Source organism: Talpa europaea (assembly GCF_964194135.1).
Source record: "Talpa europaea genome assembly, chromosome: 12".
Lineage (NCBI taxonomy): Eukaryota > Metazoa > Chordata > Mammalia > Eulipotyphla > Talpidae > Talpa > Talpa europaea.
The window spans coordinates 58,743,601-58,770,134 of NC_140079.1; the positions used below are offsets into that span (position 1 = coordinate 58,743,601).

At 36.4% G+C, this 26,534-nt stretch overlaps 1 protein-coding gene across 1 annotated transcript in view; it reads left to right on the forward strand.

The window, feature by feature from the left end:
* Positions 1-26,240, forward strand: part of COP1 (COP1 E3 ubiquitin ligase) — a gene marked incomplete at both ends in the record, with an annotated part of 171,437 nt that extends 145,197 nt beyond the window's left edge. The window contains 3 exons of the mRNA XM_084250064.1: positions 15,382-15,426; positions 24,558-24,616; positions 25,952-26,240. Coding sequence (XP_084106190.1) covers positions 15,382-15,426; positions 24,558-24,616; positions 25,952-26,240 — 393 coding nt within the window. The remainder of the gene's footprint in view (positions 1-15,381; positions 15,427-24,557; positions 24,617-25,951) is intronic.
* Positions 26,241-26,534: the final 294 nt, after the last annotated feature.

Below are 26,534 nucleotides of genomic sequence, written 5' to 3' on the forward strand. Positions count from 1 at the left end.
TGAAGACTAGCTACAGCAAATTTTTAATGGTTCTTTACTTAAGGAAGAACATTGAACTTAGCTGTCTTCTCATAGGTCATTGTATTTGCAGATACTATATATTTATGTAGTGATTTATATACAGGGTTAGGGCCAAGCATGCCATATGGTTACTGGTTCACTATTCTACAAACCAGCAATTGTATCCAGAAAACAGTAATATCCATAAATGATGAAAATTTAATCTGCACCTTTCCAGTTCTTCTTTTATTTATTTTGCATTATTCCATTGAGCACTTCTAGTACAATGTTGAGAAGAAATAATGATGTCTGATATCCCTGTATATCACCAAAGAGAAAAATTTTAAATGTTACCGTTTTGTTGATGCCTGTCTACTGTAAGGTTTTTATAGATACCCTTACAAGGAAGTTTCAATTTCAGTTTGCTGAGATTTCTTAACATAGATGAATGCTGAAATATTTTATAGCTTTCTTTACCCCTATTGAAAATCATGTTATTTCTCTTTTTAATGTTGGTGTGATAGGTAACATTTTTTCCTAATGTTAAACAATCTTTCATCGTTGAATACACCCAGGTTTGTCAATATATATCATGTTTATATATTGCTGTGATTGACTTGCTATTATTTTGTTTAGGTTTTTAAATTTTATTTTCATAAATGACATTTGCCTGTAATCTCTTATTTCTTCTATTGTCCTTGCCACATTTTGATTTCATAGTTGTATTAGTTTCATAAGACAAGTTTAGGAGTGCTTCTTTCATTTTATATTCCCCATTCAGTTGCACCTCCCTTATTTTGACCCCAATCCTTCCTTTCCCTACCCCTCCCCCCAAAGTGTGTCTCTGGTTTATAGTTGTTTGTTGATTTTGATTTTTTCTTTCTTATAGTTATTCTTTTTCCTTGTCCCTTATTTAGGTTTTCTAGATTCCTGCTATGAGTGAGACCATCCGGTATTTTTCTTTTTCTTTCTGGCTTATTTCGCTGAGCATGATCCCTTCTAGCTCCATCCATGTTGCTGCAAATTGCATGTGTTTATCTTTTTTGATTGCTGAGTAATATTCCATGGTGTATATGTACCACATCTTCTTGATCCAGTCATCTATTTTTGGGCATTTGGGTAGTTTCCAAAGCTTAGCTGTTGTAAATAGTGCTGCTATAAACATAGGGGTGCAGGTGCCCTTTGGAATTGTTTCTGTGCCCTTCGGGTAAATACCTAGGAGTGGAATTGCTGGATCATATGGAAGCTCTATCTTTAGTAGGTTGAGGAATCTCCACACAGCTCTCCATAGTGGTTGGACCAGTTTGCACTCCCACCAGCAATGCAGGAGAGTTCCTTTTTCTCCACATCCTTGCCAGCATTTGTTGTTGCGAATTTTTTAATATGTGCCATTCTCTTTGGTGTAAGATGGTATCTCATTGTAGTTTTGATTTGCATTTCCCTGATTACAAGTGATGTTGAATTTCTATAAAAAATTTTGTGTAAACTTGCAATTATTCCTTTCTTGAATATTCACTTGTAAACTTACAGGTAAAGTCGTGTAAGTCTGAGCTAGAAAAAAGTTCCTACAGCTGATTAATTTTTTTTAATACATGTAGGATTGCTTATGTTTTATATTTCTTTTTTGGTTTGGTAAATTTTTATAGTAATTTTTGTACTTGATTTAAATATTCATAATTATTGACATAAAATCTTTATTTCCATTTTCTTCTACAAAACCATTCTCATTGTAAAATAAGGATAACTCAGTATAATGCTTAAGATTTAGAAGAAGCTAGAAAAGGGGTATATTCCTGATTTTGCTTAATATACTGTATCTTCTGGTTAAAAATAAAAAGTCCTTTGTCATCTTGAATACTAAAACTTACCCATGAAACCATCCTTACTTTGTGACCGTCTCTGGTGTATGAACATGGTTTATCTGTCAGTGTATTTAGTTGCCCTTTAATATCTCTCAGCATTGTTTTATCATTTTCAATGTATAGTCTTTATTTTAGGTTAGTATCTAAGAGGATCTTTTTTTTTCCTTAAGGGGATCATATTTTTGATGCCATTATAAATAGTATTGTAAAAAATTCCTTTTGCTAATTATTTATTGCTGCTACTTAAGCAACAAATACGCTATTGTGTAATTACCTTGTATCTGACAACCTTGCTACATCATTTTGTTAGTTCTGGCAGTTTTTCTAAGACTTTTTAAGATTTCTATGTAAGCAATCAGGTCATTTACAAATAAAGACAGTTTAAAAGTTTATTACCAATCTGTATGCTTTGTCTTTCCTTTGCCTAAATACTGTAACCCAGTAAACCTTTAAGACAGTGTTTTAAATAAAAGTTGTGAGAGTGGTATCTCCCCTTGCTCCTAGTTTGAGAAAATATTAAGTATGATGTTAGCTGTAAATTTTTCATAGTTACTCTTTATTAACTTGAGGAAGTTCTTTTCTGTTAGTTTGCTGAAAGTTTTTATTATGAATAATGTTGAATTCTGTTAAATGCATTTTGGGGGTAAATTGTGATTGCATGTTTTTTCTCTTCTAGTCTATTAAAATGGTGAATTTCATTCACTGATTTTTTTTTTAATGGAATATATGGATGAATTCCACTTAGAAACTATTGTTATTTTTTGCATATTTGTGAATTCTATTTACTGGTACTTTGTTAAGGATTTTTACATTTATTTATAAAAGCAATTTCCCTGTAATTTTAAAAATAATGTCTTTCTCTGGCTTTGTTTAACTCATAAACTGAGTTTGGAAATATTTATTGCTTCCTCCTCTGTTTTCCTTTTTTTTCATCAGTGATATTTGGGGACATGCATCATTCATAGACTTTATTTTCTTTATTACCTGTCACCATTATTGCAATATGGTTGTTTATTTGTGTTTGTTTTCTGACTATTTTAATATATGCAGGATGTCTGGTGTTACCATCTCAAATTTAGATATTGTTAATATTTTCTCCTTTTGTAGAGATTTGTCAGTTTTTATATTTCTTTCCATAGAAATAGATTTTGGTTTTAATTCTTATTTTTTTATTTTAATTGATTTCTGTTCTTTCTTACTACCATTTTGTACTTTTGTTGTGTGTAAGTTGTTTTTCCCTAGTGTCTTAAACTGTAAGATTCATTGATGTTAAACATTTCTGCTTTTCTACTGTAAGCATTTAGGGATATGATTTTCTATCTAAGCACTGTTGTTGTTATTACATAAATTTTGATATCTTTTATTTCATTATAGCTTCTGATTTCCCTGTAAGTTCTTCTTTGAGCCCTGGGTTGAGTGCTTTTAATTTTCTTTTTTTCTTTTTTTTTTTTTTTTAATTTTTTTAAGATTTTTTTTTTTTTTTTTTTTTTTTTTTGGTATTTATACAAGCACTGGGTACAGTCAGAAGCGCGGGAGGGTGAGAGAATTCACCAGAGCCAGAGCGGGGAGCAGAGCAGGCAGAAAGACCGAGTACACTGCTGAGGGGAGCAGCGGGCGGCAGGAGAGGTCTGCGCACCATGTGGGACCCTCCTCCCGTGGCCGGGGAGCAGCCGGGGATCGAACCGGCGCTGCAGAGGCTGCGGGCAGCTTCGCAACCCAGCGCTCAACCGCTGCGCCACAGGGGAGACCCAAGAGTGCTTTTAATTTTCAAACATTTGGAAATTAGTCCAGATATCATTTTGTTTCTGTTTTCTATTTTAGTTCTGTTTGGTCTGAGAACATACTTGTGCAATTTCAGTCTTTAAAATTTACTGAGTTTTTTTGTCTGTCTTGGTGAGTTGTTCTCATGCACTTGGAGAGTACATATTTTTGCCATTTAAGTGAGATCTGTAAATATTAATTTGCTTAATTTGTTTTTGATGGTATTATTCAAGTCCTTTATCTTTATTGAGTTTTCTGTCTACTTTTTCTTTAGATTATTTACTAAAGAGTATTAAAATCTCCAAACAAGTATGGACTTAACCTGTTATTCCATTCAGTTTTTGCTTTGTGTATTTTGAAGCTCTGTTTAGATATATATGCCCTTTAGCTACCTTTTTTTTTTTAATTTTTTTAAACAAATTTTATTTTTATATTCCCCATACAATTGCAATCGCCTTATTTTGACCCCAATCCCTCCCCTCCCCACCCCTCACCCCCCCATAGAGTGTCTCTTGTTCATAGTTGTTTGTTGATTTTGATATTTTCTTTCTTATAGTTATTCTTTTTCCTCGTCCCTTATTTAAGTTTTCTAGATTCCTGCTATGAGTGAGACCATCTGGTATTTTTCTTTTTCTTTCTGGCTTATTTCGCTGAGCATGATCCCTTCCAGCACCATCCATGTTGCTGCAAATTGCATGTGTTTATCTTTTTTGAATGCTGAGTAATATTCCATGGTGTATATGTACCACATCTTCTTGATCCAGTCATCTATTTTTGGGCATTTGGGTTGTTTCCAAAGCTTAGCTATTGTAAATAGTGCTGCTATAAACATAGGGGTGCAGGTGTTCTTTGGAATTGATGTTTCTGTGTCCTTTGGGTCAATACCTAGGAGTGGAATTGCTGGATCATATGGAAGCTCTATGTTTAGTAGGTCCAGAAATCTCCACACAGCTCTCCATAATGGTTGGACCAGTTTGCACTCCCACCAACAGTGCAGGAGAGTTCCTTTTTCTCCACATCCTCGCCAACATTTGTTGTTGCTAGTTTTTTTAATATGTGCCTTTCTCACTGGTGTAAGATGGTATCTCATGGTAGTTTTGATTTGCATTTCCCTGATTACAAGTGATATTGAACATTTTTTCATATGCCTGTTGGCCATTTGCATTTCCTCTCCAGAGAAGTTTCTTTTTAGCTCTTCTGCCCATTTTTTGACTGGATTATTTTCTTTGTTTGTGCTGAGTCTCATCAGCTCTTTGCAGATTTTTGTGATCAGTCCTTTATCATTAGTGTTGTGTGCAAAAATGTTCTCCCAGTTGGTGGGGTTTCTCTTTGTTTTTGTTATTGTCTCTTTTGCTGTGCAGAAGCTCTTTAATTTGATGTAGTCCCAGCTGTTTATCTTTGCCTTCACTATCACTGCTTTGGGTGATGTGTCTGTAAAGATGTCTTTGATATGCAAATCACGTAGTGTTTCGCCTATATTTCCTTCTATGTATTTTATGGTTTCAGGTCTTATGTCTAGTTCTTTAATCCATTTTGAGTTGATTTTTGTGTATGGTGTGAGGTAGTGGTCAAGCTGCATTCTTTTGCATGTAGCGACCCAGTTTTCCTAGCACCATTTATTGAACAAACTTTCTTTGCTCCAATGCATAGTCTTTGCTCCTTTGTCAAAGATTAGTTGATCATAAATCTGTGGGTTTATTTCTGGATTTTCTATTCGATTCCATTGGTCTGTATGTCTGTTCTTGTTCCAATACCATGCAGTTTTGATGATTATGGCTTTGTAGTATAGTTTGAAGTCTGGGAGTCTGATGCCTCCATTCCCTTCTTTTTTTTTCAGGAGAGCTTTGGCTATTCGGGGTTTTTGGTGATTCCATATGAATTTCATCAATAATTGTTCTATTTCTTTGAAGAATGACATTGAAATTTTGATTGGAATAGCATTGAATCTGTATATTGCTTTTGGTAGGATGGCCATTTTAATAATGTTTATTCTTCCAATCCATGAGCAGGGGATGTCTTTCCATTTCTTTGTGTCTTCTTCTATTTCTTTTAACAGTGTTTTATAGTTATCTTTGTATAGGTCCTTTACCTCTTTTGTTAGATTTATTCCCAAATATTTGATTTTTTTTGTTTCGATAATAAAAGGGATGGTTTTTTTTATTTCTTCTTCAGGTTTATTGTTTGTGTATAGGAAGGCTACTGACTTTTGCGTGTTGATTTTGTATCCTGCCACTTTGCTGAACTGATTGATGAGTTGAATTAGTTTTTCTGTGGAGTTTTTGGGGTTCTCTATGTATATTATCATATCATCTGCAAATAGTGATAGTTTGACTTCTTCTTTTCCTATTTGGATTCCTTGTATGTCTTTCTCTTGTCTTATTGCTCTGGCTAGGACTTCCAGTATTATATTGAAAAGCAGTGGTGAGAGTGGACATCCTTGTCTTGTTCCAGATCTTCATGGAAATGCTTTCAACTTTTCACCATTGAGAATGATACTGGCTGTTGGCTTGTCATAAATGGCCTTTATGATGTTGAGGTATGTTCCTTGTATCCCAAGAATTTCAAGGGCTTTTATCATGAATGGGTGTTGCACTTTGTGGAAAGCTTTCTCGGCATCTACTGATATTACCATATGGTTTTTATATTTCTTTTTGTTGATGTGTTGGATAATGTTGATTGATTTTCGGATGTTGAACCATCCTTGTGTCCCTGGCATGAATCCTGCTTGGTCGTGGTGAATTATCTTATGGATACATTGTTGGATTCTGATAGCTAAAATTTTATTGAGGATTTTTGCATCAGTGTTCATTAGGGAGATTGGCCTGTAGTTTTCCTTTTTTGTGTTGTCCTTGTTCGGTTTTGGTAATAGTGTAATGTTGGCTTCATAGAATGTGTTTGGTATTGTCCCTTCCTTCTCAATTTTTTGGAAGAGTTTGTGAAGGATAGGCAGTAATTAGTCTCTGAATGTTTGGTAGAATTCATTTGTAAATCCATCAGGTCCTGGGCTTTTGTTTTTGGGGAGGTTTGATTACCATTTCAATTTTGCTGCTTGTAATTGGTCTGTTTAGGTGTTCTACTTCTTCTTTATCTAGCTTTGGGTGATTGTAAAGTTGTAGGAATTTGTCCATCTCCTCTAGTTTGTTGAACTTGTTTCCATATAACTGTTCATAGTAGTTACTGATTATTCTTTTGATTTCTGCTGTGTCTGTTGTGATTTCTCCTCTTTCATTTATGATCCTGTTTATTTGTGCTTTCACCCTTTTTTCCTTTGTGAGCCTGGCTAGGGGTTTGTCTATTTTATTGATTTTGTTTCGAAGACCAGCTCTTGCTTTCATTGATCTTTAGGATTGTTTTTTTAGTTTCAATTTCATTTATTTCTGCTTTGGTTTTTATTATTTCTTTTGTTCTACTGGTTTTGGGGGTTTTTTTATTGTTCTTTTTCTAGATCTTTGAGCTTCGGCATTAGGTTGTTTCTTTGAGTTCTTTCTTGTTTCTTGATGTGAGCCTCTATTGCTATATATTTTCCTCTTATTACTGCTTTTGCTGCATCCCATACATTTAGGAAATTGTCCTCATTGTCATTCAATTCAAAGAATTTTTTAATTTCTTCTTTGATCTCTTCATTAGTCTAGTGGTCTTCCAGTAGTGTGGTTTTCAATCTCCAAGAGGTAGGAGAGTTCCTTGCCTTCTTTTTATAGTTTATTTCTAGTTTGATGCCTTCATGGTCAGAAAATTTGGTTGGTATGATTTCAATCTTGGTGTATCTGTTGATGTTTGTCTTGTGTCCCAGTATGTGATCCATCCTGGAGAATGATCCGTGTGCGCGTGAGAAAAATGTGTAGCTACCTTTTTTTAAAAAAAGATTCATTTATTTATTTATACAAGAACCAGGGTACAGGCCAGATGCACGGGAGGGTGAAAGGATTCACCAGAGACAGAGCAGGGAACAGAACAGGCAGACTGACTGAAACACACTGCTGAGGGGAACTGCTGGCGTGACGGAGAGGTCTGATGTGCCATGTGGGACCCTCGCCAGCCAGCCGGCATTGAACCAGTACTGCAGAGGCTGCGGACAGCTTCACAGCGCTGCACTCAACCACCTGTGCCACCAGGGATTGACCCTTATTTAATTGCATTTGTCCCCCTTTAATCCTATTCATATTCTTGTCCTGAAATCTGTTTTTTCTGCTATTAGTGAAGCCATTCCCGGTTGTTATGATCAATGCTTGCATGTTGCATGGTATATCTTTTCCTCTCCTTTTACTTATATCTTTCTTTCTTTCTTCCTTTCCTTCCCTCCCCTCCCCTCCCCTTTCCTCTCCTCTCCTCTCCCCTCCCCTCCTCTCCTCCCCTCCCCTCCCCCCTCCCCTCTCCTCCCCTCCCCTCCCCTCCCCCCTCCCCTCCCCTTTCCCCTCCCCTCCCCTCCCCTCCCCTTTCCCCTCCTCTTTCCCCTCCCCCCCTTTCCCCTCCCCTTTCCTTTCCCTCTTTTCTTTCTTCAGGCCAGAGATGAGGGGGTGGTGAGAGGATTCACCAGAGACAGAGTGGGGAGCAGAACAGGCAGACTGACTGAAACACACTGCTGAGGGGAGCAGCAGGCAAGACTAGAGAGGTCTGCTTCGCCATGTGGTTTTCTCTCTGGCCGGCCAGAGATCAAACTCATGCTGCAGAGGCTGCAGATTGCTTCATAGTGCAGTGCTTAACCCCTTGCGCCACCAGGGAAGCCTTTATTTGTATATTTAATTTAATATGTGCATCTTATGGACAGCATAAGGACAGTTGCCTTGTTATTTCATCGGTCTTTTATATCTCTATCTCATATTTTTAATCTTATAACATTTGCCTAACTGTAATATTTAGACCTTTACATTTTTTAATCATTTTGGTCAGGTATTTTTCCATTATCTTGCTATTTTCTATTTGTTCTTCTAGATTCTCATGTTGCTCATTTTCTTTCTTTTATTATTGAGTATTCTGGTAATTCATTTATGTCTCCTTTACTAGCATAGTAGCTATACTATTTCTTTTACTTTTCTAGTGGTTTCAATAAGGTTTCTAAAATGTTTAACATCACAGTCTGTCTTCAGATTATACTACTTTATATTTTGTGAAGAACCTTTCAACAGTGTACTTCTGTATTTTCATTCTGTGTGTTTTTGCTGTCATATATATTACTTCTGTTTATATTATAATAATCACAATATATTGTGGGTTTTTTTGGTTTTTTGGTTTTGTTTTGTTTTGTTTTTTTTTTTGTTTTTTTTTTTTGCTTTGAATGGACAATTATTCTTTTTTTGCTTTGAATAGACAGTTATCTGTTAAGCAAATTAAAAGACAGGGCCTCCCTGGTGGTAGTGCAGGGGTTAAAGTCTCAGCACTGTCAAGCTCTTGCCAGCCACTGTGGCATGAGCTGGATCCCTGACCAGAGAGCTAACCTACACAGCAAAGCAGACCTCTCCTGTCTCTCCTACTATTCCCCTCAGCAGTGTATTTCAGTAGATCTGCCTGTTTTGCTCCTCATTCTGTCTCTGATGAATCCTCTCACCCCTCCCCACCTCTGGCCTATACCCTAGTTCTTGTGTGCATAAATAAATAAAAACTTTTTTAAAAATTAAAAAATAGGACCTCCCTGGTAGCACTTTAACCCTCCCTGGGGTTAAAGACAGCACTGTCAAGCTATTGGCAGCCATTACAGCATGAGTTCATTCCCTGGCTCGCCAGGGAACAACCCACATGCCACAGCAGACCTCTCCTGTCTCGCCCACTTCTCCCTTCAGCAGTGTATTTCAGTAGATCTGCTTGTTCTGCTCCCCACTGTCTCTGGTGAATACTCTCACCCGCCACACCTATGGCCTGTACCCCAGTTCTTATATACATAAATCTTTAAAAACCATTAAAAAACAAGAAAGCAAGTAACTTTTATATTTATCCACATATTTGCTCATTTCCAGCACTCTTCATTCTTTTGTTGAGATCTGAGTTTTCATATGGCATAAAAACTTCAATTTCCTACAGCATAGATCTACTGCTATCTCAGCTTTAGTTTGTCTGAAAATATGTTTTTGAATATTATTTCTAGTTTGGCAATTTTCTTTCATCATCTTAAAAATATTGTCTTGACTTGCATTGCTACTGAATACAAATTGGTAGTCTTGTTTCTCTGTATGTAATGGGTCTTTTTACCTCCGGCAGTTTTCAAGATTTATCTTTTTTACTCATTTTTAGCCACTTACGATGTGCCTTTATATGTAATATTTTGCTTTATTTTGCTTGAATGTTGAGCTTCTTAGATTTCTGGGCTCATGGTTTTCAAATTTAGAAAAATTTTGACCATATACCTTCATAAACTTTCTCCCCCCCCCTTTTTTTTTTTTTTTGGCATTCTAGTTACACATTTATTTGAGTGTATATTGTCCTATTGGTCACTAAAATGCTAATTTTTTTTCTTCCCAGCTTTTTCTCCCTCTTCTTCAGTTTGGATTCTTCTCTTCTGTTTTGTCAATTTCATGGTATTTTATTCTCTATTTTCTCATCTGTTGTCATGCCCACCTATGAATTCTTCATTTTAGATACTGTACTTTTCAGGTGGAGGAATTTCATGAGTTTTTGTAATTCTCTTTCATTTCTTTTCTCATTAAGCTCATTGTTTTCTTTAAATACTTGAATGTAATTATACATGCTTTAAATTTACTACTTCCATTGTCTTTATCATTTCTGGATCTTTTTCTGTTCATTGATTCTCCACCACTTTCACCCCTTCACCCCTAGTTATTGGCTATGCTTTTTGCCTCTTGAATATTGTACATTGTCAGTGCTTCATTGTTGGATGTCTAGATTTTGGTGAGTTCTTAAAAGAATATTAAAGTTTGTTTTGACAGGAAGTTAAGTTTAAGAGATAAACTTGATTCTTTTGACTTGTTTTTAAACTTTATTAGGAAAAGTCTGAAGAAGTAGTTAGCAGACTTTTTCTTAAATACATCTTTGCCTTTTTAAGTCTTACAGTTTCTGTTATAGTTGTTAGCTCTGCTTCTGTGATACAAGAGCAGCCACAGACAATGATAGTGGCCATACTCCAGCAGAACTGAAATACAGAATACAGGCAGTGGACTGAATTTGATCCATAGGCTTTGTTAGATGGTCCCTGGTCTAGAGAAACATTTACTTTGAGGTTAGTTTAGTCTTCTAACAAGGCAGGTCATTCTGGGAGCTCTTGCTGAATGCCCTTGGATATTCCAGTGAGGTTATTTTCTCTCTGACTTGTCAAAAATCTGAACATCTCACCCTGTGTGGACTCTGGCATTTGATGTTGTATATTCTCAGTATTTGTATTTCCCCTGTTCATTGTTACTGGTTTTTTATTCTAACATAAAATCATTGGTCCTTGTATAGATTCCTGGAACTTTACTTCTGTGTAGTTTTCTCCTTTGTGGTACTTGCCCCTAAAATTCCAGCTACCCTGTAGATACATAGAACTTGCATCTTTGACTCCTCAACTTAGTGAGTCTGCTGTCGCCTACTTTATTAGATTCTCCTATGCTCGATTTGGATTCCCCTTCCTTGCTATGTGGTCCAGAAATTACTTATAAGCAGATAGCCAGGGCAATGATAAGACTCACTTTTCTGTTGTCATAGGGATCCCAGTTGTACAAAGCCTATCGTCCAGTGTTATATATTTGTTCATTTCTTCTAGTATATGGTAGGAGAGCAGATATTCCATTTACTATCATGGCCAGAAATGGAAATGTTTGGTTTTTACAGATTTATATCTATAGTAAAATTAATTCATGTTAAAATCAATTATATCTATTTCTAGGAATAAATTCTCCCATTGTAAACTAAGTGAATAATTCTCAACTTGATAAGGATTTTAATGTGGTAGCTATAATGTTACTTTTCTAAACAAGCTAACAAAGAGAAAACTGTTCCAGTGGATGTTTTGTTTTAGTATAAAGCTAGTGTAATATCACAGACTTTATAAACTAGTTTGTTGTATATCTTCTATTTTAATGAAAAACTTGGTAATTTTTCCATTGTCTTTTCTTAGTCTCTTCATATTAAAAAGAAAAAGTTGGTGTATTTTTAGCTTAACATTGAGGAAAGTTTTGTAGCAAAACTTCCAATTTGCAAGTAAAAGGGGGAAAATTATGAGAATTACTGACTGGCATTTTTATTTTATTTGGTAAATAAAAACATCCCTTGGAACCAGAACTTATTTACATTAGGGCTCTGGCAGTCTACAGCTACAGCTAAGAATTACCAGTCATTCAGGATGCAAACAAGAAATCATTTGAAACCTACAGTATTTGCCTTTATTCTTACCATTTTTTACATACTTCTGTGCTGAAATAAAATACCTGGTTTTTAAAAGTGTATGGTCTTTGAGAAGTGGGCCATATTGGGACTTGTAATTGTTTCATTTCACTGTTTATTTATTTGAATAGTTTGTTTCTAAGGGTTCTTTGGATACCATGTCACCTATGTTAGTTTCAAAAGAGATTTCAACTGGGCAGTCATTTCATGTGTTGACCTATTTGTAAATGAGATACAGTGAGTTCTCACTTAATATCAACAGGTTTGTAAACTCCAGGTTTAAGCAAAACAATGCAGTGAAGCCATTTTTACCATAAGTTAATTGATATAAAAATTAAACTCTTACAGCATATTTCTGGTCACAAGACATTACTAAATTTCTCAATAAAACCCATACCACTTCTAGTATTGAGCAATCTAGTATTTTCCAATCCACTTACTCCAACAATTAAGGGTCTTGGGTAGCCAGACCCCATTTGGGCAACTCAGGGTACAACGTAGGACCCACACCTGAACAGAAGCCCTTTCACCGCAGTGTGTACTCACACCCACATTCACTCAGCTGGGACATTTTAGATATACCAGTGAACCTAGCATGTGCATCTTTGGAATGTGGGAGAAAACTAGAATATCCCAAGAAAATCCCTGCAGACATGGGGAGAATGTGCAGACAACACACAGACAGTGGCCCCAGCTTGGGTTCAGTTTTTTATTTCCTCATCAATATAGCAAAGCAACTTTAAACTAAGCAACATTATTCAGGGACCTGCTGTATATGTCTTTCTGCATAGGTGAAGGCATTGACTCTGATACTATCAATATGTCATCACCTATTAGTGTCCAATAGTCCTGAGATTTCATAAATTCACTGTTCATTTTGAATGGTTATCAAATTCCTTCTTTCTTGGGTATAGTAATTGTACAGACTTTACACCCTTCTTTTGTGGTGATCTAACTAAGATTGTTATTTATATTGAGTCTAATCTTTCATGGTGTGTGATAATATGCTTTTCAAAGCTTTTCTTTCACCAAGAATTAGAAATTTGAATTATATAATTTATAATCCCTGTAAGTGGCAGGATCCCCCTGCACCCAAGTGAATCTTTCCACCATGTTGCTATGTTGTCTTCCTTTGTGAAAAATGACAAACAATGTTGCAAAAAGAGATAGAGGAATGGGAAACTTATCTAGGTGCTATAGCAGTAGTTTTCTTGAAGACTAGAAACTTCCCCCAAACAGAAACTAAATTGATTGGTATATGTAGCTTCATTTCTGAATGGTGTTCATGAAAGTATCATTTCTGGGCCCTCTGGTAACAGTTGTGATATCATACAATATAAGTTCTTGCTAGAAAGAAATTTATGTTACATGTAAATACAGTGCGTTTTTTTTGTTGTTGTTGTTGTTTTCTGAGTAAGCATAGGTATTTTGCCCATGATCAGCTCTGAGTGAGTTGTTATATATTCCTTAAGGACTCCAAAAAATCACTCCAACCACTATCTGAATTCAGAGCACTGAAAAAGTAGATAAATGCTTAATTTGGGGCCTCCCATATTTAAGTACTATGTCTGTGCACACTTCCCAGAAGTAACTCATAATTCCCCAAAGTGAATATTGGAAATTAATTCTAATGGTGAATGTTAACCATTTTACTGTTTTCAAGAATGCATGTGCTAATTTAAGGGGAAACCTCAGGAAAATATCATTGTAGGAAAGGAAAAGTTTTTCTTAGCCCTCTTTGGGTCCCTGGTTAGGTCTGAAAATTAAACAGACAGAGACAGATTAACAGGAAAAAAGCAAACAGGTTTATTTAATGTAGGTTTTATGTGAGATGGCAGCCTTATAGGAAATGAAAACCCAAAGAAGCAGATCCTGGGTATTTTATGCTAAGTTATAAAGAGCAGGGGAGTTCTGTAGAAATGTGATAGGTTGGGGATTGTTGTAAATTGGGAGAAACTTAAAGCCTGTTTGGATTCTTCCTGACATCTCTTTGTCTTTGGACATAAAGATGCTCCTTTACTCAAGGCACTTCTCACATGAGGGTTTTATGACATATTTCAGGGAAAATGGGTGAGAGTATAAGAGGTCAGTGACCCTCCTGCTTCTGCTACTTTCTCAAACTTTTCTTTAGCTTAAAATACTAAATGTGCTAAAGTGCCATATTTTGGCATTGTGTGCCCTGAACCCCATCATCAGCAATTACTATGCCCATACCCAGAAAAAAAAATAACATGTTTTTATTTCTTATGGATATAACTGTGACTACATCTACGGAGTATATTAATCCTATAAAAATTTTTGGAATAGTGGAAGAAATTTATTTTCTCTTAAATAAATTTTAAGAGTGGCAACAAAAAGAGCATTTTTCAAAAGTAACTTTATGAGTAATCATAGGGAGAATTTTAAAATAGAAAGAAGTAAGTTTTTGGAGCAGATTACTTGTATAAAAAAGAAACTAAAATTTAACTCAGATTGGCTGAGTATACAAATCCACCTTTTTTTTTCTTTTTCTTTAATCACTTTGTCATGAAAACCTGTGGGATATTCAGGCAGACCTCTATTCTTCATTGAGACTTCATCTGTCTCAGTGTCTCATAGCTGTTATTTGGATTTGTTCATTCCTTTAGCCATGTGACTTCTGGGCAGTTTTGAGTCTGTTTACCTCCTTTGTGGCTGCCTACTTTGAAAAGCAAAATGACTTCTATATACTTCCAAACTCCAAAGTCTATTATACTCTGTTTCCAACAAGAGGCATGTTCTTCCTACTTAATGAGGTTCTTTCTGGTAAATTCAGTCTTGCCATTCCTTTTTCCACTCTTCTTACTTTCCAGAGAAATGACTTTTTCCTAAGGCCTAGATTATAAAAAAAAAAAAAAATACTTTACCACATACATTCTATTTCAAGTAATCACCAAGGTCATTAAAAATGCATATGCTGAGTGATAGAACAATTAAAAAGAAAGATAGTCTTCCTTTTCCCTGATGAATATTTGCATTTTTTGTTTTCCTAATACCAAACAGCTATCCATAGAGATTTATGCCAAAGATATAGACAGTGTTTACATCAAATACTGGTATTTTATGGGAGAAAATGAATGAAGGGATAGTTTTCTGTGGAATGGCTTATGTAATTTGTTTCTTTTAAGTTAGTCTTATGTGTTTTATTTCGGTCAATTTCTTTTGGTTTTTCCTTCTAGTGGCAATCAATTTTTCTTTACAATTGAAAGTTTCCTACTCTGCTTCCAATTTTATTTTTTTATTAAAACTTAATCTTCAAACTATGAAATTTTATTTTTAAAACTCATAGTTAAGCACATTAAAGATGGTTCTCTACTTTAGATTCTTTTGGCGACCTAGGGTGAAGTGAAGAAAGGAGACAAGGAAACTATTCTTTTGGACTGCCCTCCAGGAAATCCTTCTCTATACTTTAAAAGTTCTTGTTCTTTTCTAGGAGTCCAATGTGCTGATTGCTGCTAACAGTCAGGGTACAATTAAGGTAAGTTATTTTATACATCTCCATTTTAAACTCAGATCCATTTTCAGACGGTTACAGACCATAAATATAAAATAGAATTATAGAGTTGTAGTAAGCCTTAGAGATCATTCCAAATCATGGGTCTCAATATGCTTAGAAATGACTTTGATTGAAGGGGAATAGAATAGGTAGCTTGCAACTATGGAGAAGATGATAGTACTTATTATAGGTTATGTGAATGTTGAATGAATTGATAGGTTGGTCAGAACGAAAAATAGATGAAAACTATTAAGCATTCACTGTGGTCCAAGCACTCTTTAGCTTCTATTATTCAGGACGACCACCCCACAGAGCATTTGGTCGACAAGGCCCAACATATAGCAGGAGATGCTTAGTTGGTCGCCAGATAAAAAAATACTTTATTTTTCTCTTCCTCGTGTTTTTCTTCCTTCTTTTCTCTAACCAAGTAGGTTTTTCTCAATTGTCAAGGGAAGAAAAAGTATTTTACCATTCATTTGAAAATTGACTATAAAGAAAAGTGGGTTCCATGATTTGGTGGTTAGCACTCTGGACTCTGAAAATTGACTATCCTATGGTCAAGCAATTCACGTAATCTGAAAACTTAAAATGTCCCTTGGTACAAATTATTGGTCACAAATCCATAATTTTCCACATAATTTTCTTAATATCTCAAGGAAGTGAAAAATAGCTAATTATCTAATTAATTATGCCACTGGATATTTACCACTTGGGCATCATATGTTAAATAAATAAATCCTAAGCTAAGCAGTGAACTTTTTAAACAAAACACCATTTTAGAGGAGGCTTTAAGTACATGGGTTTGATTAGCACTTATTTTGTGGGTACCGATTTTTTCCACATATTCTCTGCTCTAATGGAAATGTCAGGAAGTTGATTCTTTTAATATGAATCTGTTTCCCCTGCCACTTGACACTAATTTTGCCCTGGCTTCATGCCACCTATCCTGAGCAGAAAATTACCCAGCAGCCAAGAAAGCAAATCCAAATCCAAACCTGACACACTGTCCTGCAGAGATGAAATGAGCAAATTCCAAGCTGAAGAATTGTGCTGTTAGGTGATCAAACTAATTTACATGTATACTCCTTTTTCTGTAGCTAGTTTCTCTATTTGGTAAAGCTCACTTGAGTGCCAAGTGCCATGGACAACCTAAATGAAAGCCAGACTTTTGAAGTGATCATTGTATATTCAGGAAGCCTGAAGCAAAATGATAGATCTTGACTTTCTTTAGTCTCTCTTTATCTTACTCTCATGGCAAGGCCTACATTGAAAAAGTTGGACCTTATTCAACAAGTTTGTTGCTCAAAGTACTTAGTACTTGGAGAATCTTAGTAACAAATCTAAGACTTTGTTCAACATTGACCTCTTATGTTAAGTAGTTTGCTTGCCAATTATAAAGGTAAAAACATTATTGAAAACAGATTTAAGTCAAGACTTAGAAGGGGAGAAGTTGTGCCTTTAAATCTTTGCCACCTGGAATTGTAGTTTCCACTTAACATTATTCTTTTCGACAGTGTCTCATAATTGTCTTCTCATTTTATGTCCTTTCTTAACCATCTTTTTCTCTTTTTATAACTGATCAATGCTTCTTCTTTTTAGTTTTAGCAATATCACAAATTTCTTATAACAAGATACTGCTTTAATAACTAGCAAAATATTTTGATACCTGGTGATTAGGAAGCAGTAGGAAAAGGCATGAGCCCATATTTATGCCTTGATCAATAAAAACTTTATCACTGGAAGAAATAGGTTAGAGCCTTAAAAGGCAATCCTTAATGATTCTTCAAGAATACAGAATGATGTTCCAACATATATCCCAAAATGTTATACCCATGCTATGTTTCAGCTAATTCGTTTATCCATATATTTTATGTAGTTACCTTGAAGACTCCCTGGTTAATTGTAGAGTTCATGGCAACTAGTGAGTTGGAAAAAAAAAAAAAGAATTAATGTCTAATTCTTTCAAAATACTTTGTCTAAAAGCAGTTGGGAAAAGTTTTCTTGATTTGGTTCTCCATTTACGATATACTAAAGGTCTGTGATCTTTTTTCTCCCTAATTAGGTGCTGGAGTTGGTATGAAGGGTTTACTCAAGTTTAATTATACTTGATCCTGCTGAAATACATCTGCAGCTGACAATGAGAGAAGACAGGAACTGTCATGTGATGTCTCTCCCCAAAGTCATCATGGGTTTTGGATTTGTTTTGAGCAATTTTTCTTTTCTTTTTTCCTCCTTTATGATCTTTGGGACATTGGAAAAACCTAGTGAACTCTCCACCATCAATGTAACTCTATGGACTTTGCTGCTGTTGGTGGTGTGGTTACCTAATTTTTGTGATAGGGAAGCATTCTTTTGAATAAAAATAAATAATAAAAAATAATAAAAGTTTATTGAGCCACAGTTGAGCTGGGAAAGTTTTTGTCGAATGTGGCGAAAGATCATCTTACCAAGAAATAGCCCAAATGAACTGTAGAGTAATGTACTAATGAATAATTTGTAAGGTTCATGTTTCCCAACACCTTTGGAATTACATATATCAACATAAAATATAGAGTATATGACTTACTTTCAGTGAATTTAATGTTTATAGGAGGTACGATCAATAGCTTTACCTTGTGAATTCTGTTCTTCATTCTCTGACTGGATCATCAGTAAGTACCAGATTCCTCAGTCCCTCTGAATCTGGCCAAGGACCAGAAATTTTGGACTGTTGAGACAACATTCAAACAGAAAGGAAATATTGGTTTGTTACAGCTACCTTTCTCTTTGCTTTTGAAATATCATATATACATGCTCTAAGCCCTAAATGTAGACAAACCAGTTCATTTTTTAAAATTACTGCTATCAGATATTCATGGATATTACTATCATTCTGGTATGAACAGTGATTTTTTAGCAGGGGTCGGCAAACTTTTTCTGTGAAGGACCAGGTAGTTAATATTTTAGGCTTTGCAGATCATTCTGTCTTTGCCTCAACTACTCAACTCTGCCATTGTAGCAGAGAAGCAGCCACAGACAGTAAGTGAATAAGTGTGTGTAGGTATGAAGTAGACAGACGGTTAGATTTGACTTACACATCACAGTTTGCCAGTCCCTGACTTAAAGGAACTCTAGTTCCTTCCTGACTTAGGAAACACCATTACCTAAATTTCCAAGCCATGTATGTAATCTCTTAGGCTGTCTAGTTAATTTTATAAATTGTTTAGTTGTTTTGAATTGGTGAAAGATAAGTTAGTTAAAGTAGCAGGTCAAGCAAGCAAAAGTAATGTGAAGCTTTCTGTTTGAGCTATTGTACTGAACACTTTTTTAGATATAAACAATTTTATTTCATATTTTATAACAATAGACACTTGGAGGAGCATGGTGCAAATAAGAATATGAATGATAAGGGTGATCAAAATAGTTTGTGTCCACTCAAAATTATTGAGACCTACTACAAGTCCACATTTCATTATCTGAAACACTTGGGCCAAATGCAGTTTGGTTACTTAGACCTTTTTGTATTTAGAAAAGTAATAGAGTACTTACTAAGTAACTCTCCAGTAGAGTCTGGAGCAGTACTCCATAATCAAGTACATTAATATTTCTGCAACACAATGTATGAACATTTAAATTATATGGGATTAATAAAGACTAAAATTAGTCTTCTGTCAGTTCAGGTCAGTTTTTACTGACAAATGAATTTGCCTCAAACTCAGGTTTTTCAGTTTTCACAGGTTCAAAACTATTATGTCTTCCTAACCTCTGGAGTTAAGAACCTGATAAACTTTTGGGCTTAATTCCTTAAGGAAAGGTTGCTGTCATTCAAAATTTACACCTGTCATCAACCAGAGCAATGTTAGTTGGCCTTTGTTTCCAAAATTAATAAATAACTTTTTGCAAAGATGTAGGAAGAATATTGAAATATAGATTCTTCACTTAAAGAACTTCATTCCAGCAGAGAAATACAAGAGAATCATTAGAATGGGAAGCACAGTAATGCCTCTTTGACTGCATTTTAAATAGAAGCAGATTATTACAGTTTTTAATTTGATCTGACTTTGTTTTATTTCAAGTTGTCAATATTATGGGGTCATGTTAATTTCCATATATTTGAAAGGGTGTAATAAGGCACCTTTGCTTATCAAAGGGACTCAATTTTGTAATAAATTATTATTTTAAGAAGGCAGTGCTTTATTTAAATTTGTCTCCTATCTTTTTCACTTTTTTCTTCAGTATAGCAAGAAACCACTTTTTAAATTTGAGTTAGTCTTTGCAGAATGTCAACATCAAACTACTATCACTATTCCTTGGGAAAAATAACAATACATTTAAAGATAATTTGTTTTTTAACACCATGGAAATTTAACAACTCAAGAAAAATGTGGGTTTTCATGTTTCAATCTAATCTTTATTTCAGTGGATTTGTAGGGGTTTCTTAGACAAAGTTTGCCTTTGTACTCAGGCACACAACTCATGCAGAAGAAACAATAGAGATTAAAGAACTCTTTTAAAGAAGATTGAGCTACTAGACATCAGAAAATTCATGGAATTAAGCCACAACTTCAGAAAGATGAGTGTGTGGCTGGACCATTAGTAGGTAAGGAAGAGTATAGGCAGCATTTGGTGAGCTAGAGGATCCAGTAGGGTGAAGCTCTCTAGCACATGGTTGAGAATTTAAATGTTGTTATGAAAACAGTTGAAAGGGAATGGCATGATCTCATTTATGGTGAATGGGTAAGTGGGGGCAAGAATGCACTTAGGAAGGCAATTAGTCAAGAATTAATGGTGGTTTGGACTAGGGTAGTAGCATGATCCAACCTAAAAAGCCTAATTCAGCTTAGAATGGAGTTTACCTCTCTCTTATTCAAATATATCAGAAGATTCTTGGTTGATTTTTGAGATTATTTCCTTATAATAAATTGTGACAACTCAGCATATCAATTTTTTTGGTGTGTATGGAATCCTTAACCAGCTGAATTTCACTTGGGAACCTCAATACCATGTGCTGTTTTGGGACCACCACTTCTTTAGACCTAGAGGCTAACTAGCCTTTGTTCTAAATGTAAAGGTAATTGGTCATTGTACCTAATGTAATTATGCAAATGTAACTAGGATTAAGAGTCAGGAAAGGTCTATTTATGTAGAAATGAGACCTTAGGAAGTAGTAGTTTAGACCCTGGCCTACTGTGTTGTGATTGACCTTACTACAATAGTAGCATCTATAGTTCTTCCCAGAGCAGTTGGTTAACAGATCCTTGGTAACTTCTTGTTACTTGTAGTTAATATGTTAGCTCTCCTGAATTCTTGGACTAAAGAGAAAACAGTGATCATTCCAGAAATATTTGGTGAGTGCCTGCGTTTTGCAAATTGCTATGTATTACCTCCTAGGAATATAAAATAAATATACCTACCCTCAAGAAGCTAGCCATACAATAAGTAAACAGTGTATAAGTATCATAATGGGTGGTAAATTTTAAATTTATCATAGATAAATTGTAGATATACATAGGAAAAACATATAACCTATAGCGATATAAAATTAAAGATTGGGAGTAGGGGAAGCTACCAGGAATAAATCAGTGACCTGTCCCAGCTGCCATTTTTTTTAAAAATGTAAACATAGCGCTTAGGGGAGATTTAAGTTACATTCTCAGCGTTTTCACAGGGCTATTGTATAGTATTGCAAAAGATAGCAAAACTCCCTACTCCACATTAATCTCTAAATTTTGCTTGCAGAGAATAACACTCTCATCTTGTAACGGGGTGGTCCCCAGGAAAGGGGGTGGTTCCCTGCCCCACCCAAGGGAGGGTGGAGCTGAGCAGGAAGAGGAGAAACGGCAGAAGAGACTGAGGAAGGAAGCAGGATGGAGCCAGGAGACACGTGAAGAAACTGCGCTTGTCTTTTGGTCGTGGACTGGGTGACACAGATGTGGGTGAGACCGTGGGGAGGTGACAATGGCAGCTTTTATCTTGATGTTGATTTTGCTCTTTTCCTTCTGGGCTTGTCTGGTTGTTTCTGGCCCTTTTCTGTGGGTCCCCACTGGAAGATGCTTTAGACTTGTGGCAGGCTTTGGGGCCTTGCTCTGGGCCAATCCCGTTTGGATGGACTTTTACCCACGAGGGGACAGGTAACTTTGGGTGCTTCATTTAGAAACTAGACTCTTTGCCTTACCTGTATTGTTTCCTAGTTTTATTAAAGTTCCTTCCCATTAAAGTCTCCTATGTTTTGTATTGATGCGGCGGATGGCAGAACCCATTTAGAATAGGCAGGTTTGCGGGGTTTGGGCTGCCCCTCTCCCTGTCCTATAACAATCTCTGTTTCAAATAAGCTTATCTGTACAAAATCCATAGTCAGTTATTTGAGTGCCTGTAATTATTTGTTTCTTCTTTTTACCTGAGATAATTACAACTCAAAGAAAATCAAGAAATCTATTTGTATATGGTTTTAATTTGTTTTCACTTCACTGTGAGTCATACTTCCTTGCACAGTTTTAAAAGTGAACACCTTGTACCCTAATTCTGAAAGAGAGCTTGGGTTGGATAGAAATTCTCGCAAATTCTAAGTCATGAATTCTAAGTTAAAGTTTCCAAAGATGGATTTACCTTCTTTACATCAAATATAATGTAAAACATTTGCTTTATTTCTGAAGGTGATTATATGAATTTACCTGCCTTAACTGCTTTTGTCCTACTGTCGTTGCTAGTCTGAGACCAAAGGTTTAGGAGCCTTTTGGAAGAAAAAAAAAAAAAATAGTCTTCAGGATTTTCAAGAGAAAGAAGGCAAACACAGGTAATTACTTATATATTCAAAATGTAAAGGTTCACCTTTTGTTTTATATCCCTGAAATAATGTTTTGTCTCAGAAACTTCATTTGTGAGTGAACTTCATGGGAATACCAATCAAGTAATGACTCGGTTCACTCCCATGGTTGGTATCCTCAGCTGGCGGTCAATAGTGGAGATGGACTGTTGCTCAAAAGGGGTCAATAAGGTTGTACAGTCACTGTGTGACTATCCATTAACAAAGTTCTGAGTGCCTCCTGTGAGGTCATCTCCTATAGTCAAGCATCAGCAGACTTGCTGTAAAGAGCCAGATATTAAATACTTTAGGTTTTATGGGCCATACAATCTCTATCACAATACTTAAGCCCACTATTGTAGTATATGAAAGCAGTATTGGACAAAATATAAGCAGTGAGTTTGGCTGTGTTCCATTGGGACTTTATGAGTGGACATTTAAATCCAAATTTTAATTTTCAGGTATCAGAATTTTTAAAAATTCATTTGCAAGCATTTAAATATGTGAAAACTTTGTGGCTTATGAAGCATACAGAAAACCTCCATCAGCTGTATTTGTCTTGCAGTCTGTGGTTTACTCCCCTCTGTTTTGGAGTTTACCATGCAGCAGTGGCAGGAAAAACTCAATCTGTCCTGCACTGGCATTCTAGGGACAAAAGTGTATCTGCAACAGTGGTGGTCTCTTTCTGTGCTGGTGTGTCTCTAGCTCAAGAAACCTGGAAGGCCAGCTGGTAGAGCACACTTCACAACTAAAAGCTTTTTGTAGGGAGTTGCTTATTCTACAGGTGTGCACACAAGCAGTGTTGCTGTACCTTGGCATGTACCTTTTCAGAGAACTGGGGGACAATCTTTTCTGTTAAAGCTCAGTGAACAAACATTTTATGTTTGGGTGGAATATGAAGATCTCAGCAATGCCATACCCCTTGAACCGTGTAACCCAAGAGGTTTGGGGTTATTATTTTCATTGAACAGTCTGAAAGGTTTGTGCCTAAGGTAGCCTGTTGAGTGTGGGAGGGCTGAGTATATTTTGCAAGGCTGACTTTTGTCTCCTTTTTTCCCTTACTGGTTCTCTATGAGCTATTGAAATGTCCTTTCTGAATATACAAGAAGCTTCTCAAGCTCATAGCACAAATATTCATGAACTCTGGTTAATTTTGAGAAGTTACATTTTGAAAGATAGGTAAAAAGGAACTTTTTCCTAAAGGAATCAAATTAATTACTGTTACAAGTAGTTCAGTTAATAAGCACTCTGTTTTTTCAATAGTTTTCATGTTTATAAAGAGTACAAACTGGGCAGTTTTATACCAAAAGAAAGAGTTCTTCCTGCCACTGCCCAAATTCTATTTGGCTAGTCCCATGAGCTTTGTGATTTCCCTGAGAAAGGCACCCTTCTCTTAGAACCAGGGTTTGGGTTCCTGTGCTGTTGAATTGTAAAGTTTATGGTTCAGTTTAAGTAATACATCATCTCTGGAAACGCCTCTGGCACTCTTGGAAATTAAAAAACCTTCCATGAATACAGGGCTGCATTAGCATATGCATATTAAAAATTTATTCCTCTTCAATTTCATTCTATTATGAAAACTAATGAAGTATAAAGTATAAAAATTGCCAACAACAACAACAAAAGGATGGAAGGATGAAAGTTTAGATTAGTTGTTCTGGAAGTTTCAACGGGTCCGTGAAATGACTCTATTCCTTGTACTCTGAACATGGCATGTGCCCTCCAGATGACCTGCCAAAGGCCACCATCACAGCTGCTGTAAAAGCTACCTTAGGAAAATGCCCAAAATGAAATCTCCAGAATGTCCCTTTCCCTATCACATGCCATATATTCTCTCCCTAGAGAAGATTTCGAGTAGGGTTTGGCTATAGGCTGAAAACCTGCATCATCTGTACTTGAATATTGTTAGTCGTATTTCTCTGCACAGGCCACAGTGTTGAGAAAAGAGGAGAGTTGTGTCTGCAGGAAAAGACTGTGCAGGGAACAGTCATATCCACAGAGTCACAAGTGGAAGCCAAAGGTGTTTTATTCCCCAGGAAGTGTTCTGACATTTATCCACTCTAGTTGTCTGATTGCATTGTACCAAATCTTCATAACAGGTGAAAAATGTCTCCTTTCCCCCACCTCTGCTTGGTATATGAGGGTAAGCAATCAGGGAAGCCAATTGTTTGAGTGTTCTTGTTTCTCAATTGTCTGAGAATCCAGGAAAACTGACATTTCCTCTAGACCGAAGGATGAAGAAGTAGGACCTGGAATCCGGACAGAAATCCAGCCCTTATGATCTCAGTCTCAGTGGATATCAATAAGTAATCTCTTCTTTCCTTCCTTTCAGAGTCAAAGGACCAGTCCTCAACTCTTCAAAGCAACCAGTGAATTAAATATCCTGCTCTTGTAGGAATTCCTCATCTAGCACATGATGGGCAGCCCTGTGGTCTCAAATATTTCCCAACATTGAGAACTCACTGGTGCATAAAACATTCATGGCTGGATAGTTGTAATTGTTAAGAAGATTTTTTCCATACTGAGCTGAATCTATCTTGGTGAATTACTCTTTCCCCACCACTAGGCCTGGTTCTTATTGCCAGGTGTTGTAGAAGCTGTCAGGGCTTGATCTCTTCATGGTCCTTTAGGCAGATAAAATATCCACATGTGAAAATAATTTACCTATAAATATAATAATCCTGTGGAGTAAGCATTATGTTTTCTTAAACAAATGAAACATTTTCCAGAAACATTAGTTACTGCATGTATGAGAGTGAAAGGATTGTTAAAATGACATTAGAGTGTTAAATAGGTTTGGAAGATGGAGGATTTAGGAGACATTCTAAAAATATAGAACCATATTTCTAGTTTATTTCCACTAACCAAGGAGGTGCTAAGTGACATAGCTAAGAGTTTCTTCAAGGACAAAAATGTGTGAACATCTCAATATCAGCAATCTTCTAAACCTGATAATAAATTATGAGAATATCTGATAATTAATAGCAGGTTGCTAAGACTTAAAAGGTACTGCCATCAGAGATGGGTGACATCTCTATCCTGGGAAATCTTTGGAAGTGGCCAGACAACTGTCAGTCATAATGTTTTAGACACTCAGCTACCAGAAGGCAGGGACCTCGGGCCTCCCCGGTGGCGCAGCGGTTGAACGCTGGGTTGCGAAGCTGCCCGCAGCCTCTGCAGTGCCGGTTCGATCCCCGGCTGCTCCCTGGACCTGAGGAGGGTCCGGCATGGACGCAGACCTCTCCTGCCGCCCGCTGCTCCCCTCAGCAGTGTACCTCGGTCCTTCTGCCTGCTCTGCTCCCCGCTCTGGCTCTGGTGAATTCTCTCACCCTCCCACGCTTCTGACTGTACCCAGTGCTTGTCTAAATAAATAAATAAATAAATAAATCTTTTAAAAAGACTGTGTTCCAAATGAAGGCCTCAGGATAGAGAGTAGTTGCGCTAGGTACTTAGAAAAAGATAAAAAAGGAGTTAGGTTGATTAATATGGGAAAAGAAACCAAAGTTCCATACATTCCTGCCTTTTTCCTATCTCATTGCCCGGGAAACCAACCCTTCCTATTTAGATCCCTGGCAAACCTGATGCCACTGAGTAAGCTACCTAGACACCTCGGCACAACTACTGAGTTTTCATCTATAGGCTCTCCCCCATTATCCCTCCCCAGCGCCCTAGGAAGGCCCACAACATTTTACAGAAATGCTCTGCAAGACTTTTTTGTTTTTTTAGTTTACTGCCCCATTCATGGGGATATGCACTGGCTGCTGCAACCAAAGATTTCACTTGTTTGCTGGATCAAGCCTGTCGTGGACCTGGAGGTGATCATCACCTAAAAGGGCTCACCGTGGCTGAGAGAAGAGGACTCCCCTGCAACTATGGAAGAACTGAGTGTGGTGGAAACCCACCAAGAGGGTTTATTAAGGGCAAGATGAGAAGCCTTTCTGATATTGTTCAGCTGGAAGAAGTTGCAACAGCATATGGAAAGGACCTTGAGTCTTCAATTGATTTTCCTCAGTAGCTTTTGAAACTTTCTCAGCTTTTACTGGCGTGGACCTAGGAGCAGCTCTAGTCTTCACACCATTGAGTCAGTTCTTCTGCTGAGTCTCTTAGCCCAAATTAAGAGAAAGCTGGCAATGACTGGTTAATTGCTCAAGCACTCACTCACACTTGGGATAATCTGGAGAAAGACAAAAAAGAGATTAAGACTGCTGTGTTGGCTGCTCAATTAGAACTTTTTATGAAGAATAGGAATAATCCTTACTCTGACCATCTTATGACGATAGCAAACAAACAGGAGAAAACCATGTCATTA